At 44.7% G+C, this 18,231-nt stretch overlaps 1 protein-coding gene across 2 annotated transcripts in view; it reads left to right on the top strand.

Annotated features, from left to right (window-relative positions):
• The window catches only part of USP54 (ubiquitin specific peptidase 54), a 1,809,222-nt gene that overhangs the window by 1,081,088 nt on the left and 709,903 nt on the right, over positions 1–18,231 (top strand). For both annotated transcript variants that reach the window (XM_086922134.1, XM_086922133.1), the window contains exon 15: positions 492–619. In XM_086922134.1, coding sequence (XP_086778260.1) covers positions 492–619 — 128 coding nt within the window. The remainder of the gene's footprint in view (positions 1–491; positions 620–18,231) is intronic.

Genomic DNA, 18,231 nt, shown 5'->3' with positions numbered 1-18,231 from the left:
TAATCAAATCTGTAGATATTTGCACTTTACCAATTTTCGTACTGTGGGTGTCATATCGCTCATTCAGTTTGAACCCTCTGGGATCCGTTGATCTCCTAATATTTTCTCATTTTATGAATTTTGCATTTTACTTGGTTTTGCCATGATCCAGTTTTTACCAACTGTTTAATATGATTTTAAATTGAATGTAGCATTTTTCTGTTTTGTTCAGTAGCTATCTTCTGCAAAGCCCTATGTAATGAATATTGAAACGAAAATAGAACTTTTAAGACAATCTGTTTTATATTTATATTGACTGATTTTTCAAATTTCTATTATTGGATTTATATTGTACACTTGGATGGTTATGGCAACTGTGTAAAGTATTTATGATGCTTATGACGGTTCATAACTGTTCTGAGGTGAAGATGTGAACTCTTCAATCAATTATCATGATTTAAAGTTTGAAGTAAGATGAATATGAAGATAGATATGCTTTTTGCTTTTTTCAGAGATTATCCTTTGAAAAGACCCTCTGCATTTGTGCCAGCCTGGCGTAGTGTCCCCAAATCTCAGAGCAGTAGCGCCTTAGAAGCTTTGGATTCATCCAGATGGGCAAACAGCCGCATTTCTAACATGGGTAAGAGAAATGGCATATACTTTCTAAAATTAGATCCATCATTAGGAGTGTTCAATTCCTTGGATTTTTTTCAGTATGCAGGATAGTCTTGTTGAAGTGGCAAGTGTGAAATGTATAGAAAGGCAATGTAGTGATATGTTTGTGAATATGTTCCAGAATCCTCATTTTCCATGGTACAAGACAGGATAGTAGATTGTCTTTACTTCAAACAAAAACATGCTCATTGTTAGAAATGTTATTTTATTAGAGTTTAAAAACAATAATTATGTATAGATTTTCACACATTTTCTAGTATAGTGTTTCCTTACGACTCCAGAAAGGGAAAAGCTAATAATTGGGATAGCAGATGCAGTATTGATGCTTAAAATTTTTCATTAAATCCAGCTCTGCTTTCATTGTGAAAGAATAAAGAGGAATTCTATAAACTGTTAATTTTTATTTCATGCTTTTGGCATTTGTGTAAGTATATGAACTGTAGAGAGCACTCATTGAGTATGGAACTCGGTTAAGGGAAAACAAGACATACAGATAAAAAAAACTATATTCATTTGTTTTATCTATTTATAACATTTATAGAGCGCACTGTTACCAAACAGTGTCCTGGTGCTGGAATGAAAGCTCCCCCCACCTTAGCCTGAGTTTTATTGTATGAAAAGCCAGGTTTTCAAACCTTTACGAAAGGCCATCAAATCTGTAATCTGTCTGAGAACCAAAGGCAGAGCACCCGTGTGACTTTAGCAGATGACTTGACTCTCCCACAGTTTGCAATCATTTTTTTTATGATGCCTCAAGGTGTACAGATAGATGTAACGAGTTAAAAGTTGGGTAAAACCCCAAGACTTATCTCATTGGCTGAGGCACAGTGTGAGAAAAATCAGGGAGAATGACCTTGGGTGTCTGCTTACTTACTTTGGTGAAAACTGTTAGATGCACTGTCACTACCCTGAATCCACTGAATCAAATTGCCATCACATCAGAGGCACTTCACAAAAATGCCACTGCTACAGGTGCTACAAATCAAATAAGGTAAGCAGTACTTTAGTCAAGGCCTAGTTTGGTTTAGGAAGAGAAGGATGGTTAGATGAAGGCCCTCATTTAATTTGTATTTTAATTTACTAGAAGGTTGGAGTTTTCATTATAACTGTGTTAGCTTTCCTTTTTAAATGTATACATTTCAATCTTAATTTAGGGTTAGAGTTGGTGTTACTTATTTATTTTATTTTATTATTTATAACTTAGGGTTTGATTACCATTAACATCAGGGTCCGGCAAACAGTATCCATTTAAAAGGAATGTAATAGATTTTATTTAAGATCATTTAATTAATTTTCCTTAGGATTAGAGTTAAGGATACGGGTAACATTAGAGCTAGGTTAAGATTAATTTTTTTAATTCAGTTTGTTTTAATGTACTTTTATTCAATTTAATATATTTAGATGTCATGCTAGTTGAGGTTTACCATTCCAATTACTTAATTTGATGCAATTAAATATATTTTGTGTAAACAATATTGTTGGGATTAGCTTAAGTGTTGATCTCGGTCTATATGTAGGGTAGAAGTAGTCGAGTTGAGGTAGTGGTAAACTGCTTTTATTACTGTTTGAAAGTACTCGTAATTTACATAGTGGATCTGGAATCATAGTAGGTCTAGGTATAGGAAGGTGCATTAAGTTGTTGTACCGGATTGCAACCTGTAGGAGATTTCGGCTGATAATGTGGAAGTTGATCACAGAAACATCAGACTTCATTTTTATTTTTGTATTTATTTTTGTTTTTTCTAAGCCCATGTTCTCAAACATGACCAAGTGCTGTTTCGTCAAGTATCTCTGGCTCTTGGTTCTTCCTGAGGATGTAACTTCAGCTCCAAGTATAGTTTGTTTTAATGTACTTTTATTCAATTTAATATATTTAGATGTCATGCTAGTTGAGGTTTACCATTCCAATTACTTAATTTGATGCAATTAAATATATTTTGTGTAAACAATATTGTTGGGATTAGCTTAAGTGTTGATCTCGGTCTATATGTAGGGTAGAAGTAGTCGAGTTGAGGTAGTGGTAAACTGCTTTTATTACTGTTTGAAAGTACTCGTAATTTACATAGTGGATCTGGAATCATAGTAGGTCTAGGTATAGGAAGGTGCATTAAGTTGTTGTACCGGATTGCAACCTGTAGGAGATTTCGGCTGATAATGTGGAAGTTGATCACAGAAACATCAGACTTCATTTTTATTTTTGTATTTATTTTTGTTTTTTCTAAGCCCATGTTCTCAAACATGACCAAGTGCTGTTTCGTCAAGTATCTCTGGCTCTTGGTTCTTCCTGAGGATGTAACTTCAGCTCCAAGTATAGTAAAAGCAAAAGAAATCCTTTTTGAGGGAATGCAGAGTGTATTTTTGAAAGTACTAGTACACTTTATCTTTTGTGATCGCTCTTTATTTAATGACAGTGTTCATGCTTCCCTCACAACGCGCAAACCTAGCTCTGGAGACTGCTGATTACATAGGTCAGTGAAGGTAAAGCAGAGAGGGAAGTATTTTAAGGAAAGTAGCCACCTGAATTCACAACAGTCACTAAAAAGGTAAACACAAATCATAGCTGTGCAAAATTACTCAAGGCACCAGTACACTTTTAGCACCAAGACGCCTCCGGGCATTCGTGCGCTGTGTAAAAATAAATCAAATCAACTCAAATCAACTTTACCTTTTGGGCTTGATCTTCATGTGGTACAGTGTGCCCTCTTCCCTCATATTACGGAAGCCTTCTCCCTTATACTGCTGATTGTGTGGGCAATTAATAATAAGACAGATGAGTAGGTGTTCCAAGAAAAGTGGGAACCTGATAGCAAGCACTCCAGTATGGAGCAGACACTGGAGAGATTCAATGGGGTTGGGCACTTTGTGTGGAAAGTTTATTGCCATGTGTCTGCTGGTTGGCATCTCTGCTTGCTTACTTTGCTTTTAAATGTTTTCAGTTTCAATACTTTGCACTTTTTGCAATACTTTAAAAATTTGTCGAATGACTTGCAGATCCAAGACCTTGCATCCACAAGGCTCAACGAAACACTAAGTGCAACCCAGCACATTTAGAAGACTGAAAGCCTTTAAAGAGTGTCTCCTGCAAGTATCATGGCAACATATGTTCAGTCAAAATCCAATGTGGAAAATGGTGTAGCAAAAGTCAATAGTGTGGCCCACAAGATAGAGATGGAAAAAAGTCGGAAGTTGAGCTGGATTTGTCTGTTTTACCACAAGGAGGGGGTTAGGTTTCTAAAGGAAATTATAGAAATCACATGTACTGTTCATTTCAATTTCATAGGGAATACAGATTTTCTGAGGTAAAAAGCTCCAATGCTGAGTCTGCCCTCGCCCTTGGAGGATGATGGTTATATCTGCGTTGTACACATATTTCAGAATTTGAGTGGCACCTTGGATTCTGCAGTTAACACGCTGAGTTGACATTTGGAGACATTAGATTTGCAAGGGGGTTTATTTAAAACATTTGCAGGGAAGGTTAATTTGGTTGATGATAAATTAATAGAGTTACACAGCACAGGCTGCGCCAGCAAGGGTGAAAACGTAGACTACTACTGAAGTAAGTGTTGTTTTGCACTGCATGTACCATGATGCACTAGGGCAAATCGAGTGCTGGGATTTAAGGCATTGGGAATTAAGGCATTCGGCTCCCACCCTCCTCCTGTTTGAACTACTGAGCTGTGAGCTTGGGTTGATGCACCTGCACCCAGTGAGGGTGCAGAGACCTGAGAAGACTTTAGGCATTATTTCTAGCACCTGCAAAAACGACTTGTTGCTCTCCACTGATGAAGGAATTAATCCAGAAACGTGTCTAGAATTACACAGCAAAGGCTGCAACAACAATTTTCAAAAATTAAAGACTACTATTGAAGTAAGTGTTATCATGCACTGCATTTACCATGATGCATTGGGGTAAAATGAGTGCTGGGATGTGAAACAGTGTGCTCCCATCGTCCTTCAGATTATAAATTATGTCGGCTTGTGGAAAAAGTTGAAAAAACTACACCCACAATGGAGGGAGTGAAGAAATGTGTAATTGTGATTGTTCCTTAACATGTAGTAACATAAGCCCTTTACCAGAAATGTTACACACTCTTTTGGAAGATTTGAAAGGGTGAGTTAGAAAACAGGGTGACCTAGTCAGCCAGCCTAGATGGGTTGCTCCGTAAAGACTTGGAGGAGAATGGGAAAGGAGTAGACCTGATATTTCAAAACAAGGCAGAGATGAATAAGGAATGAACAAGTCAGGTAGGGAAGGTAATGGAACAGTTACAAGCTATTGAATCAAAACATAATCATGGAGTTCTTATATTGACTGAAGATGTTAATCTAAATGTCTTACAGGCTGAACGTTTAGATGATGGAATGGCAGAATATTTTTCAGAAATATTGTCTTGGACAGTGTACTGTGAGGCCCATGAAAGGCCAGATTATGAATTTATCCACTTATTGTAGTCTTTAAATTTAAGCCCCTGAATGATTGTTTTCCTCATCATACTCTCCCCCACACCCAATTTACTTTTAATGCTGGTAACAGACCCTCTTTAATAAGACTGCACACTCATTTGTGCTTCATTGTATTCCTGGTGGTGAAATGATTGTGCAGACTCGACTCGAGAGTAATCCTATCCCTCCGTACGGTAATATACTAACTCCAATGAAGAAGGATATAGATCTCAGAGAGGTGGGCTATCAACAATGCAAGGAAGTGTTTAAATAGTTACCTGGAGTGTTTCCATAAGATATTATCCAAACAATATCCTCTTGGCTGCATTGTTACCTTCATTTCAGGATTTACTAGAAAGTCAAGGGACAAGATTATTAAAAGATTGGGAAGTGATTTGAAGCCTTTTACTTAGGAAGCAAATCAATTGGATTTTTAGGGAGAAGAGGGAAGATTAAGACGTATATGCCAGAGATAAAAGGCATTACTTAAGAATAATGAACAGGAAGCAAAACTTAATGAGGTCTCCATTTTATATTACTAGGCTGCACGAAATTCAGAAACTGAAGACTTTACACAGGAAACAAATTTGTGTGGTAAAGCGCAAGTTACGGTGAAATAGAATAGATGTATCTCCCTACAGTTTGTGTCAGAGGGGACTCGAGTCAATTTGGGCTTATGTTACTTGATTTTAGAACCCTCAATGGATAGGTAATATCAATACTATCCCAGGAAAAGTGTTGAAAGGTCATATTAAAACACAGACGGATACAGCTTCTATGGGTTACAACTGAAAGATGGAACAGAAAAGGTAATGGTTCCTAAGTGGTCCATAAACTAAGTTTAAGGGTTTATTAGGGGCAAGGGGGACATGGTGTGCTGGAACCAAATGCAATTTCGCATGGAAGTCTAGAACCATCCGGTCCATTTTATACTGATTTGCCTAGCCTTACAGGGCTATTCCTGTCAGCTGATGTGGAGCAATATTATATCTGATCTTTTATAGGCAGTTGCAAAGAACCCAGAAAACTACATTTATTTTTCTTCCCTCCTAGATGTAGAAGCAACATTTTATGCCAGTTTTTTTGCTTGTAACTTGAGCAATGGGCTGAAACAAATACAACTATACCCTAACAAAGTTTTGGTGTGGTGACACTAATGTGAACAGAACCTTAGTCTTACCTAGGATGGTTCTTTTGCGGGAGACACCCGCTACAACGCGGTCTAAATACGTTCACAACGGGGCCATTACAATGCAAGTCGTTACAACGACTTGCGCTGTATTGAGCTATACACTAAGGAATAGTATGATTTACTATTCCAACACCTTCCCTACTGTTACGTAGGCTGGAGTTGGAATAGTAAATCATACTATTCCTAAGTCCAGCACCCTCCAGCGCAAGTCGTTGTAACGACTTGCGTTGTAATGGCTGTGTTGTGGACGTATCACGGTGTAAAGACCGCGATGTAACGTCATACATTCTTCTTTTGCTCAGAAAGGAGGTTCGCATTTATAAGTCTGAAGAGTGTTAGAATAGAGAGAGGATCTGCATCCTATTCGGGCACAACAAAATTATCTCTATATGGAAAAAACCTATCTACAGAGAGTCAGTATTGGTTATGGTTGTAGGGGTTGAAGAAAAGGGAGCTTGAACCTTTTAATGATAGCGATTTAACTATTCCAAGTTATATTTCACTTATTTTTTTCTGGTCTTCATTATGGAATTTTTCAGTAGTTGTTTATAGTCTTGCTTGATAGCGAAGATAGCATTAGACAATTATGTGATAATCACCAGACGAGAGGCTTCTGCTCTGCCCACATGTTGGGAGCCAGGAGTGCATGGTTTGTTTTGGCAGAAATTCTATGCTTCCACAAAAAAAAGTACTTTGTCCATCACTCAGCTATGATCAATTTGTTTATTTATCTAGCGTCTTGAACTTAGACTTTCAGGGCAGAATCATGACACTTTAATGCAATTAAAGTGTCTTAAATAACAAGATACTTCATGAAGTTTTTCCCTGGCAGCGGGACTGATGGTAGAACAGCAGTTATTAACCTACATTGATGTTTAGAGCTGACTTGCCAGTGTATCTTTCACATGATCTTATGTGATCAACAAACTAGAACTTTCAGAGCCTAGTGAGAGGGGGGCTTAAGCTCCACTCACATGTTGGTCACCCTGAGTAGAGGATTTGGATCTGACCAAATGTGTGTGTTTTCACTGAATAGACTGCTTTTATTACTCTTTTTGACTTGTGACAAGGATTACACTCAATGCAGCAGGACCAGGTTGGTTATGGTGGCAAACCAATGAATAGGGCTAGAGGCCTGATCTGTTTATTATGAAATAGCATGATAACGACCCAAGGCCTGACATATTTATTGTGAAAAGCATATGTTACAGTCCATAGCTTGTAGGTGCGAATTGTTATCACTCTATAATAAAACCTACAGATAGGTAGGGTTTGTATATTGTTTTGCAAGCACTATTTTTCTACATATTTATACTTTTATAACTGTTTGCATGATGGTTGCCAATTTATGTGCACTTGAATAGGCCAGTGTTGGGTAAAGTGTAAAACCAATCTTAAAGGGCAAATGTTTCATCAGTTCATTTGGAAAAGCATGCCTGATTTCATAGGTTCCATCTATTGATTATGAATCGTTATAACAAACCCAGTAGATCTGATCTACTTATTGTGAAAAGCATTAATTAAAGACAATTGACTTTGAAGGATGGATTGTTATTACATTGTGATAAAACTTGTAGGCAGGCACTTTGTTATATGGAAGCTCACAGGTTGTAGCAAGAGTTTTGGTGTTAGTGATCTACTCAAACAAACTCTGGGGATAGAAGATATGGGCTCTCTTAGGAGAGAGAGTATTTTGCTTTGCAAACTGTAATTTTGTATAGATTTGTACTGTTATGACTGTATGCCAAATGGTTGCCTTGTGGAAAGCTTACACTCAATACATTTGGCTTAAGTTGGTTATGGTGACAAGCCAACGAAAAGGTCTGTATGCCTAATTTAACAGCATATGGTAAAGTTAATAGACATTTAAGGGTGGATTGCTATTACTCCAAATGAATGCCTTAAAATTTAAGAAGATGTGCACTGTAAGAATACCTTTTCAGCCCTGTTAGTAGATGTTAGAACCGGCTGTCTCTAGTTGGCAGAGGTATACACTTCTGACAAATAGGGACACACCTTTTCTAGTCAGGGCAAGGGGATCACACCCTTCGATAACCCCTGCTCACCCCCTTTGTAGCTTGGCAGAGCAGAACAGGCTTATCTCAGAGGCTGTGTGTTAAGCATTTATGACCACATACAGTAATAAAGTGAATACACTACAAATGGACACAACACCGTAGTATTATAAAAATAAGTATTTTTATATAAGGCTTAGCACAAGACCAGATAACGACAAAAATGTACACAATCTTAATAAATACTCAGGGAAGGGGAAAAGGATAGTTCAAAGGTAGGTTCTTCTTTAGCACACAAGTCTTTAGTATCAAACAAATCTTCTTCTTGGCAATACAGTTCTTAGCAACAGGGTAACCCACACGGGGGCTACACGACGTCGAGGCAAAGTTAATCCAAAGGTTCGGCGTCGACCGCGAGGAGTGCTACGTCGAGCCCGGAGTCACACGGACCCCTAACAACACAGTACCTTTGGAAAAGGAAGCACACGATGATCAGCGGCGTCGAGCAATCCGGCGTCGCGTCTTCGGTGTCGATCAGGCCTCAGCAGGCGTCGTTGTTGATGATGCAGTTGCACAGAGTGAGCAGCGCTCACGGCGTCGAGAGGGCACGAGGGCGATGCGATCAGCAGCGGTGCAGACACGAGGTCCCTTGGAGCTGGAGCCGTACTCCAACTCACTGGCGTTGCTGCTGGCGTCGGTCGGGCCCGGCGGCCGGTCGTCGAGGAAGCGGGACACTGGGGCCGCTACCCACTATGTCGAGCTGGATTCGGCGACGTCCGTCGGCGTCGAGGTTGCTAGCTCTTTCAGAGGTGCTGGATGCGTAGTTCCAGCCAATAGCACTTTAAGCAGATGAAGTCCTTTAGCCCTGTGACTTCAGCAGGAGACTGGCACTCTTCCAGTCCTTGGAGATTTTCTTATCAAGCGTGAGAGTACACACACAGTTCCTCTCTCCTGGTTCCTTGGCAAAAATAAAGAAGCACTGCAGGATTCCCCCCAGCAAACAGCACACTGGCAGCAGGGGTAGGCAAGTCCTTAGATCAGCAGGCCTCTTGTCCTTGGTTACAGGGTTCCTTGTCAGAAGTGATCTGATTTCTTAGTTCAGGGGTCCTTCTCTTATACCCCTTTTCGGCTTTGATCCCATTGTCCATGCCGGGGGCTTTCCCAACATCCTGGGTCTGTTGTGGGTGGAGCCAGGCAGAAGTACTGGAGTATTCACTGAGCAGGGCTGGGTCCTCAGACGCCCAGCAGGAGGTGGAGCCAGCATTGACACTGGCAGGAGCAGAGCTATCGGCCTCCTGGCAGGAGGTGGGGCTAGGATCGTCCATGGCAGGCACAGAGCCATCAGCCACTTGGCAGGAGGTGGAGCCAGCATTGTATCAGGCAGGGCAGGCTATCAACAACTACTCTCCCCCTACTCTCAACGCAAATGTCCCACTCATCTCACACTGACTCATCCAGACCTGTGGAGCCACCCAGCTCCTGTCACACACACGCAAGACCAGCAGAAACCAGATATGGTTAGACAAGAAAATAGACACTTTCTAAAAGTGCTATTTTCAAACCCCGAGTCCAAAAACCATCCACACCAACGGATGGGTAATTAAACCCCGAGTTCAGGGATACCAAACTCGACATTGCACCATGCTCCCCGAGCCAGCTAGGATCATAGCATTAATAATCCCGGCGGCCCATTCTAACTAATGGAGAGCAGGCTACCTCGCAATAGTGAAGAACGAAGATGGCTGTTGTTCACTATCAGGACATGCCAACTTGGTCAGGCGTGTCCTACCTTATACTTACAATGCACCCTGCCCGTGGGCCTACCATAGGGGTGACTAACATGAAGTCAAGGGAAGGTTTGAGGGGCTGGCAAGTAGGTATACTTGCGCAGCCTGCCCGACAGCACTAGGCTGCACGTGGGTCTCGCAATGACCGACCCGTAGACATTCTTTTACGAGGCCGCTCCTGTGGGTGGCACAACACGTGCTGCAAGCCCACGAGCGGCATTTGTATTTACAAGCCCTGGCACGCCTGGTGCGCTAGACTAGGGACTGACAGTAAACCAAATAAGCCAAACATGGATACAATAGATACATCAATTTAACATAGGGAGCACTTGCGCTGTGGCACTGATCAGCAGTGACACCGCGCCCAAAGCATATACCAGCAAAACATCGGAAAACAGTTGAGTCAAACAGAAAAAATGGAGGAGAGACTCAAGTCAATGATGTCAGGTCTAACACGTGTCCCCTCCAGCTGAAATGTGGGGAGAACTACCCTTGACCTAGGGAGTCCTCATCACTAAGGCGGAAAAATCTGGACAGACCATCAGCATTGGCGTGATCTGTACCAGGGCGGTGTTCCACCGTACAGTCCATCCCCTGTAGGGAAATGGACCACCTCAACAGTTTCGGGTTCTCACCCCTCATTTGCATCAACCATCTGAGGGGCCTGTGGTCTGTCTGAACCCGGAAGTGAGTCCCAAACAGGTAGGGTCTTAGCTTCTTCAGCGCCCAGACCACAGCAAATGCTTCTCTCTCTATCGCACTCCACCTCGTTTCCCTGGGAAGTAACCTCCTACTGATGAAGGCTACAGGCAAGTCTCGGCCCTCTTCATTCACCTGAGCTAGAACAGCCCCCACGCTATGCTCTGAAGCGTCCGTCTGGACAATGAATTCTTTCGAAAAGTCGGGGCCCTGGAGTATAGGTGCTGTGCACATTGCAGTTTTCAGGGTGTCGAAGGCCGTTTGACAGGCATCAGTCCAGATCACGTTTCGTGGCTGCTTACTGGAAGTCAGCGAAGTCAAGGGGTGCACAATGTTACCGTAATCCTTGACAAACCTCCTGTAGTAACCCGTGAGTCCTAAGAAGGCTCTCACCTGCGTTTGGGTTTTGGGCGGCGCCCAAGCCAGGATGGTATCAATCTTGGGTTGCAGGGGGGCAACCTTGCCGCTCCCTACTTGGTGCCCCAAGTACACCACAGAACCCTGCCCAATCTGGCACTTACTGGCTTTGATTGTGAGGCCTGCTCCGCGCAGGGCCAACAACACTTCCTGGAGGTGGCGCAAGTGTTCCTCCCAGCTGGCGCTGAACACTGCGATGTCGTCCAGGTAGGCGGCACTGAAATCCTCCAGTCCAGCCAAGACCTGGTTGACCAACCTCTGGAAGGTGGCAGGGGCATTCTTCATCCCAAAGGGCATCACCCGGAACTGGTATAGCCCATCTGGTGTGGAGAATGCTGACCTCTCCTTTGCCCCATCGGTTAAGGCGATCTGCCAGTACCCAGACATTAAATCAAACGTACTAAGGTACCGGGCAGCCCCTAACCGATCGATGAGCTCATCAGCTCTGGGGATGGGGTGCGCGTCAGTCTTCGTGACCGAATTGAGTCCTCAGTAGTCCACGCAGAACCGGAGTTCTGGTGAAGCACCAGGCGCTGCAGCCTTCGGGACCAAGACCACTGGGCTGGCCCAAGGACTGCTAGAGGACTCAATCACCCCTAACGCAAACATTTTGGAGACCTCCTCCTTAATGTATGCTCGAACCTTGTCAGTCACCCTGTAAGCCTTGTGCTTCACAGGAGGGCTGTCTCCGGTGTCAACGTCATGGACGCACCAATGAGTGACACCCGGAACCAAGGAAAACAGATCCGGGAATTGTCCCAACAGGTGGCGACAATCCTGTTTCTGCTCAAGGGTCAGTGTGTCAGAGAGGACCACACCATCCACTGACCCGTCTTGCTCTTTAGCACACAGGAGGTCAGGAAGAGGCTCACTCTCCTCCTCCATTCCAGCATCTGTAGCTAGGAGCATGCCCACTTCGGACCTCTCTAAGTGGGGCTTCAACCGGTTGACATGCAGGACCCGCAAGGGGTTCCTGGGAGATTTCAAGTTCACCAAGTAGGTGACATCGCTCTTCTTCTCCACAACCTTAAACGGTCCATTCCACCTGTCCTTGAGCGCACAAGGTTCCACAGAGGACATGACCCACACTTCCTGACCAGGCTGAAGCTCTACCAGAGTGGCATTCCGGTCGTACCAACGCTTCATCTCCTCCTGGCTGGCCTCCAGATTTGCCTGAGCAAGTTCTCTGAAGCGCCGAGTCTGGTTCCGAAAGGCCAGCATGTAGCTGTATACATCCTGGGGAGGTTTCCTGGGAGTTTGCTCCCAGCCTTCCTTGACCAGACTCAAAGGCCCTCTTACCGGGTGACCGTACAAAAGCTCAAAGGGGCTGAACCCTAGAGACTTCTGCGGCACCTCACGGTAAGCAAACAACAGGCATGGCAAGAGGACGTCCCATTTCCGCCTCATTGGTTCTTCAAGACCCATGATCATGCCTTTCAGGGTCCGGTTGAATCTCTCAACCAGCCCATTTCCCTGAGGGTGGTAAGGAGTGGTGAACTTGTAGGTTACCCCACACTCCTTCCACAGAGACTTCATATAGTTCGAAATGAAGTTGGTGCCCCGGTCTGACACCACCTCTCTGGGGAACCCCATCCGGGAGGAAACACCCATCAGTGCCCGTCCCACCACGGGGGCCGTCACTGTTCGGAGAGGGATGGCTTCCGGGTACCGTGTGGCATGGTCCATCAAGACCAGGATGAACCTGTTGCTCAGGGCTGTCTTGGGGTCCAGGGGCCCAACAATGTCAATACCCACCCGGTCAAAGGGGGTACTGACCACTGGAAAAGGTTGGAGGGGAGCCTTCTGCTTCCTTCCGCTTTTCCCACTTGCCTGGCAAGTGCGACAAGTCTTGCAATGGATGTCTACATCCCTTCGCATCTGAGGCCAATAAAAATGGGTGACAAGCCTGTCATAGGTCTTGTCCTGCCCCAGATGTCCAGCTAACGGAACGTCATGAGCCAAACCCAGTAGGAAGGCTCTGAAGCGCTGGGGTACCACCAGCACACGGGCTGACCCAGGCTCAGCAGCCTTAGGCTCGCTATACTTGAGGTCGTTCTCCCAGTACACAAAATGTGACCCTGACTGATCACCTGAGGATTGGGCTGAGGCCTGCTGCCTCATGCCCACAAGAGAAGGGCACACTTTCTGTTCCGCACAGAATTCCTCCCTGGAGGGACCACCATCCTGCTGCCAATGGGTCAGCTCGGGCAAGTCTCCCAGTTCGACAATTTGTTCCCCTGTGGGCTCCAGGGCATCCCCCTCAGGGTCTACCTCCTCCTGGACCACGGGAACTACGGGGGCCGGTTTCCCGCGCCTCCTGCCTCTTCTCTTCACAGCTGGGTCCTGGGCTGTACTTTCAGGCTCCGGGACCCCATCAACACCCTTACTCGCTGTCATCGATCGAGTGGTTGCACACACCCACTCTGGCACGCCCAACATTTTCAAGTGCGCCTCTCTCTCCACCTTAGCCTAAGGGGAGTCTTCTAAATCATTGCCCAGGAGACAATCGACAGGCATGGCGGGCCTCACAGCAACCTGAAGAGTACCTGAAACTCCCCCCCATTCAAAGGAAACCTGAGCTACCTCACTCTCTTTCTGGGAGTTGTCGGCAGCTATCACGGGGTAGAATGCGTGGGGAACCACCTGCTCTCTGGACACCAAGTGACACTTGACAGCTGTCACACTCGCTCCGGTGTCTCTGAGAGCTTCCACTCTATGGCCATTAATGGTCACCCACTGCCTATATTTGCTAGTGTTACTAGGCAGAGGGGGTGGAGGGACCATTTGCATGTCTCCTAGCGAGACCAGGGACATTTCTGCGGGACCCCTCCCACCTTGGACAACCATCTCCTCCCCTCCCAGGGCTACACTCGCCAGCTGACGGGGGGGTGCACTCGGCGGTGCGTTCGATTTCTTCATGGGACACTGGGGATCGTAATACCGGTGTCCCACCTGCCCACAAGTGTAGCAGGTTAGGGGGCCCCTATGAACAGGTTTACCCGTCGGGGGCCCCTGGCTTCTTCTCAGGGGGAGGCTGGGAACCTTTCCCTTGGTTCCCTTGGGGATTACTTTGGGGCCCTTTCTGAGACTCCTTCTGTTTACCCTTGTCCCCCCCACTCTTCTGCTGGGGACCCTGCCCACCTTTGGCTGAGTCTCCCACTGGACCCTTGTGGACCCTGGTACTGACCCAGCGGTCCGCCTCCTCAGCAAGTTTTCTAGGGTTAGATATCTTGCTATCAATCAGGTGCTGGTGCAGCTCTGGAAAACAGTTATTAAACAAATGCTCCCAAGCAAACAAATCATAAAGAGCTTCATAACTTTCCACTTTGCTGCCCTTTACCCAACCATCCATGGCTCTGCAAAAATAAGACACATATTCAACCCACGTCGTACCAGGCAACTTCTTACATTCTCTAAAAGCTTGTCTGTACTTCTCGGGTGTTAGGCCATACCGCAACATTAAAGCATCCTTCATATGAGCATACAACATCCTATCCGCAACAGGCAGGTCTAACAGGGTATCTCTCCCCTCATTCACAAAGCGACCCCACAACCCCGCTCCCCAATTCTTCTCAGGGACCTGGTGGGCCAACAATGCTAGCTCATATGCTTTAAACCACTGACCAATATCTTCGTTTCTATGATAATCTTTTATCACATCTTTGGGGAAGTAAAACTTACTTTCTACAGGCCCAGATGGAATGCTGACACCAGAGGGATTCAATTCTAACTTCTTAGCTTGGATGTCCAACTCCCTCAACTTGGTTTCACGCTCCAAAGCTAATTTCTCTCTTTCAAACTCTAACTTTTTGATCTCCAAATCAGCTTCTCTTCTACCTCTTGCATTTTCTAACTCCAACTGCCCATTTATCTTTAGCCTTGCCATTTCCATGTTGTATGCACGCTCCTTCGCCCTTTCTTCTCGTTCTTCAGGGGAAAGACCTTTGGAGGAAACACTGCTTCCGGGAGAGGACTCGGGCCCATTCGCTGGCGCCTCCTCATCCCCTTCCACTGGCGGTACCACCACCGGATCAGTGGGATCTCTGGCTTCCAACCAGGCCTGCAATGCTTTGAGATAGGTTTCCTTAGCCTTGAGACCTTTGGTAGGAACTTTAAACTTCTTGCAAAAGGATTTCAACTCCTCCAATCTGTAGTCGTTTAACTTCGCTCTGTCGAATTCCTCCTCAACAACAGCAACAGGGGTAGTGACTCCGGTGTCACTCATGGTCAAAACTGGCAGTGTTCAAAAAATCAAGTTTCAGAAAAGCGGAGAACCAAAAATAGGATCCTTCCCAATTAGATTGTGACTGCGCTATGGTCTGCTTTCACTATGTAGCGCACACTAACCACTGCACATGGGTCATAAATGCAAGGTCCAAATCCCACCGCTGCCACCAATGTTAGAACCGGCTGTGTCTAGTAGGCAGAGGTATACACTTCTGACAAATAGGGACACACCTTTTCTAGTCAGGGCAAGGGGATCACACCCTTCGATAACCCCTGCTCACCCCCTTGGTAGCTTGGCAGAGCAGAACAGGCTTATCTCAGAGGCTGTGTGTTAAGCATTTATGACCACATACAGTAATAAAGTGAATACACTACAAATGGACACGACACCGTAGTATTATAAAAATAAGTATTTTAATATAAGGCTTAGCACAAGACCAGATAACGACAAAAATGTACACAATCTTAATAAATACTCTGGGAAGGGGAAAAGGATAGTTCAAAGGTAGGTTCTTCTTTAGCACACAAGTCTTTAGTATCAAACAAATCTTCTTCTTGGCAATACAGTTCTTAGCAACAGGGTAACCCACACGGGGGCTACACAACGTCGAGGCAAAGTTAATCCAAAGGTTCGGCGTCGACCGCGAGGAGCGCTACGTCGAGCCCGGAGTCACACGGACCCCTAACAACACAGTCAAACACGGGGAGGGGACCTGCCCACAGTGATTTTAGTAAATGGCCTCGGAGAGGTCCTTTGTATTGTAGAAATTGCCCTGAACCCAAGCAAATCATATAACAATTGAATATTATCAAAATTTATTTTTTTATTTATGAATTCATTTTCATTATGAATGGATATAAATAGTTTAGCATCATGATAAATAAATAAATAAGCACCTTAGCGACAATTAAACAGTGGTTCTGACTCCATACTTGCATACCGTTAACACTCATACAAAAAACATTCACACATCATACAACACTAGGCAGAGATGATTTTAGATGACAAGAGGACCGATGATCAGATGTCCGGGTTGGTTCAGTGGGTTCCTAAATAGGAACAGACGCCAACGCGCGTTTTGGTGTTTGGCCCCGTCCGGGGCAACACCTTCGTCAGGGCAAAGTGGGGTAAAGAAGGAGGAACCACAAATGTACAAGAATTCTGTATAAGGAAACATATTAAAAACATATATTTTAGAAAGCATACTTGCATGGGTTCAAGGCACAATAAGGCATAAATACTTAGATACTCATAAGGATAATGACAAACAGTTTGTCCAGTCTTGACTAGGCCCACAAACAGCAATTAAACAGAGAGAGCAACAAATCAATATATAGACATCTCAGATGAGAGAAAAAACACTTTAACGCATAAATAGGAATATCAACAAGGGGCACCTCCAAAAGATGAGTACAGAATGTGGTTAGCCAGGAATGACAGTAGTGCTGTATTAAATTTTACCTGTTGGTGGCGAATGAGGCTGGCGTATAATTAAAGAAGTAGGTGATAATTTGCTAGTACCAGGAAGTAATCGCGTCGCCTTAGGGAGTATCTGTGATAGATGGAATCCTGTCCCCAAATGTGCGTGGCGGTATCCGCCCCAAGGAGGATGACACAAGGATGGATAAAAATGGGTCCCTGGGGTGGAAGAAAAAGCACATCAGTATACTTATCTTACCGGGGGATAGTCTTGCCTAAGGGGAGAAAGGCAAGGTAAAGAATCGCAGTTTTTGAGGGTGTACCTTCAGATCGAGGGGGAGATACCATAGATGACTTTAGATAAATGCTGACATAGTCTGCTACTGGTGCGCGATAAATAAACCTAAAACGGAGGAAAAGGCGGCTTAATTAAGCGCAGACTACACGTATAGTCCTGACTCGGCATAAAAGCACATAGTGACAACATAGAATGTTATTCCGGGTGTACCTTTTAAATGGTGGAGTAAATGCCACGGTCGGATTCTGATCAGTGCTGGGGCCGCCGGCTGGGAGTGTATGGTAGGCTAACCTGCAACGAGAGAGAGGGGTGATTGAATAAAGGCTGGGCTGCAGGAAGCGCCAACTAAATGCAAACGTCAAGCAAGGAGACTTCCTACCAGGGAAGGTGTCCTTGGTCGATAAGTCAGTTCTACAGTCAGATTATTTTCAGGCTTTGTAAAGTCCCTCCTAGATGGAACCTAGAGGGCAATAAACGTGCATTACCAAGATGCGTGAAACGTGCAAAAAGATAATTATAGGCAGGAACTGCGACTGCTCGATTTAGTCAGCAGAGTTAAAATACCTGGTGCATTAGCAGGGGGCAGTCTCCAGTCGGCGGTCCGGATAGCACGCACGGGGACAGGCAGTAAGCAGGCGGGTAGATCCGTCTATATATGCAACGAACGGGCGCCGTTGTTGGTTTCAGGTGTGGAGGCGCGGGAATCCTGGCGTCTAAGCAACATCGAAGACGGGTTAAAAGAGTTCTAATCCCTGCATTAAAATAGCGGCGGCCATCTTATAATGGGGACCCATCATTAAAGCACGAAGGTGAGAGGTAGAATCTCACTGTGGGTAATGGGACGGTCACCCAGGGACACGAAAATCAGACTAAAGATGTTAATTCTAGCAGAATCCAGCTGTTAAGATAAAAAGGCGGTCAATAGGTGCGGCCGCGTCACGGATTACTATGGGTAGTAGCGGTGGTATACTTAAACTCCGCTATATATGAAAATAAGGGCCCCCCTGCGATATGTTAATCATGGGTGGACAAGGGAGGAGTTAAAAGCGGGGGGATAAAAAGAATAAAGGGGTCAAATA

This window comes from Lissotriton vulgaris, chromosome 5, assembly GCF_964263255.1.
Source record: "Lissotriton vulgaris chromosome 5, aLisVul1.2, whole genome shotgun sequence".
Lineage (NCBI taxonomy): Eukaryota > Metazoa > Chordata > Amphibia > Caudata > Salamandridae > Lissotriton > Lissotriton vulgaris.
This window is presented reverse-complemented; position numbering and strand designations above follow the sequence as displayed.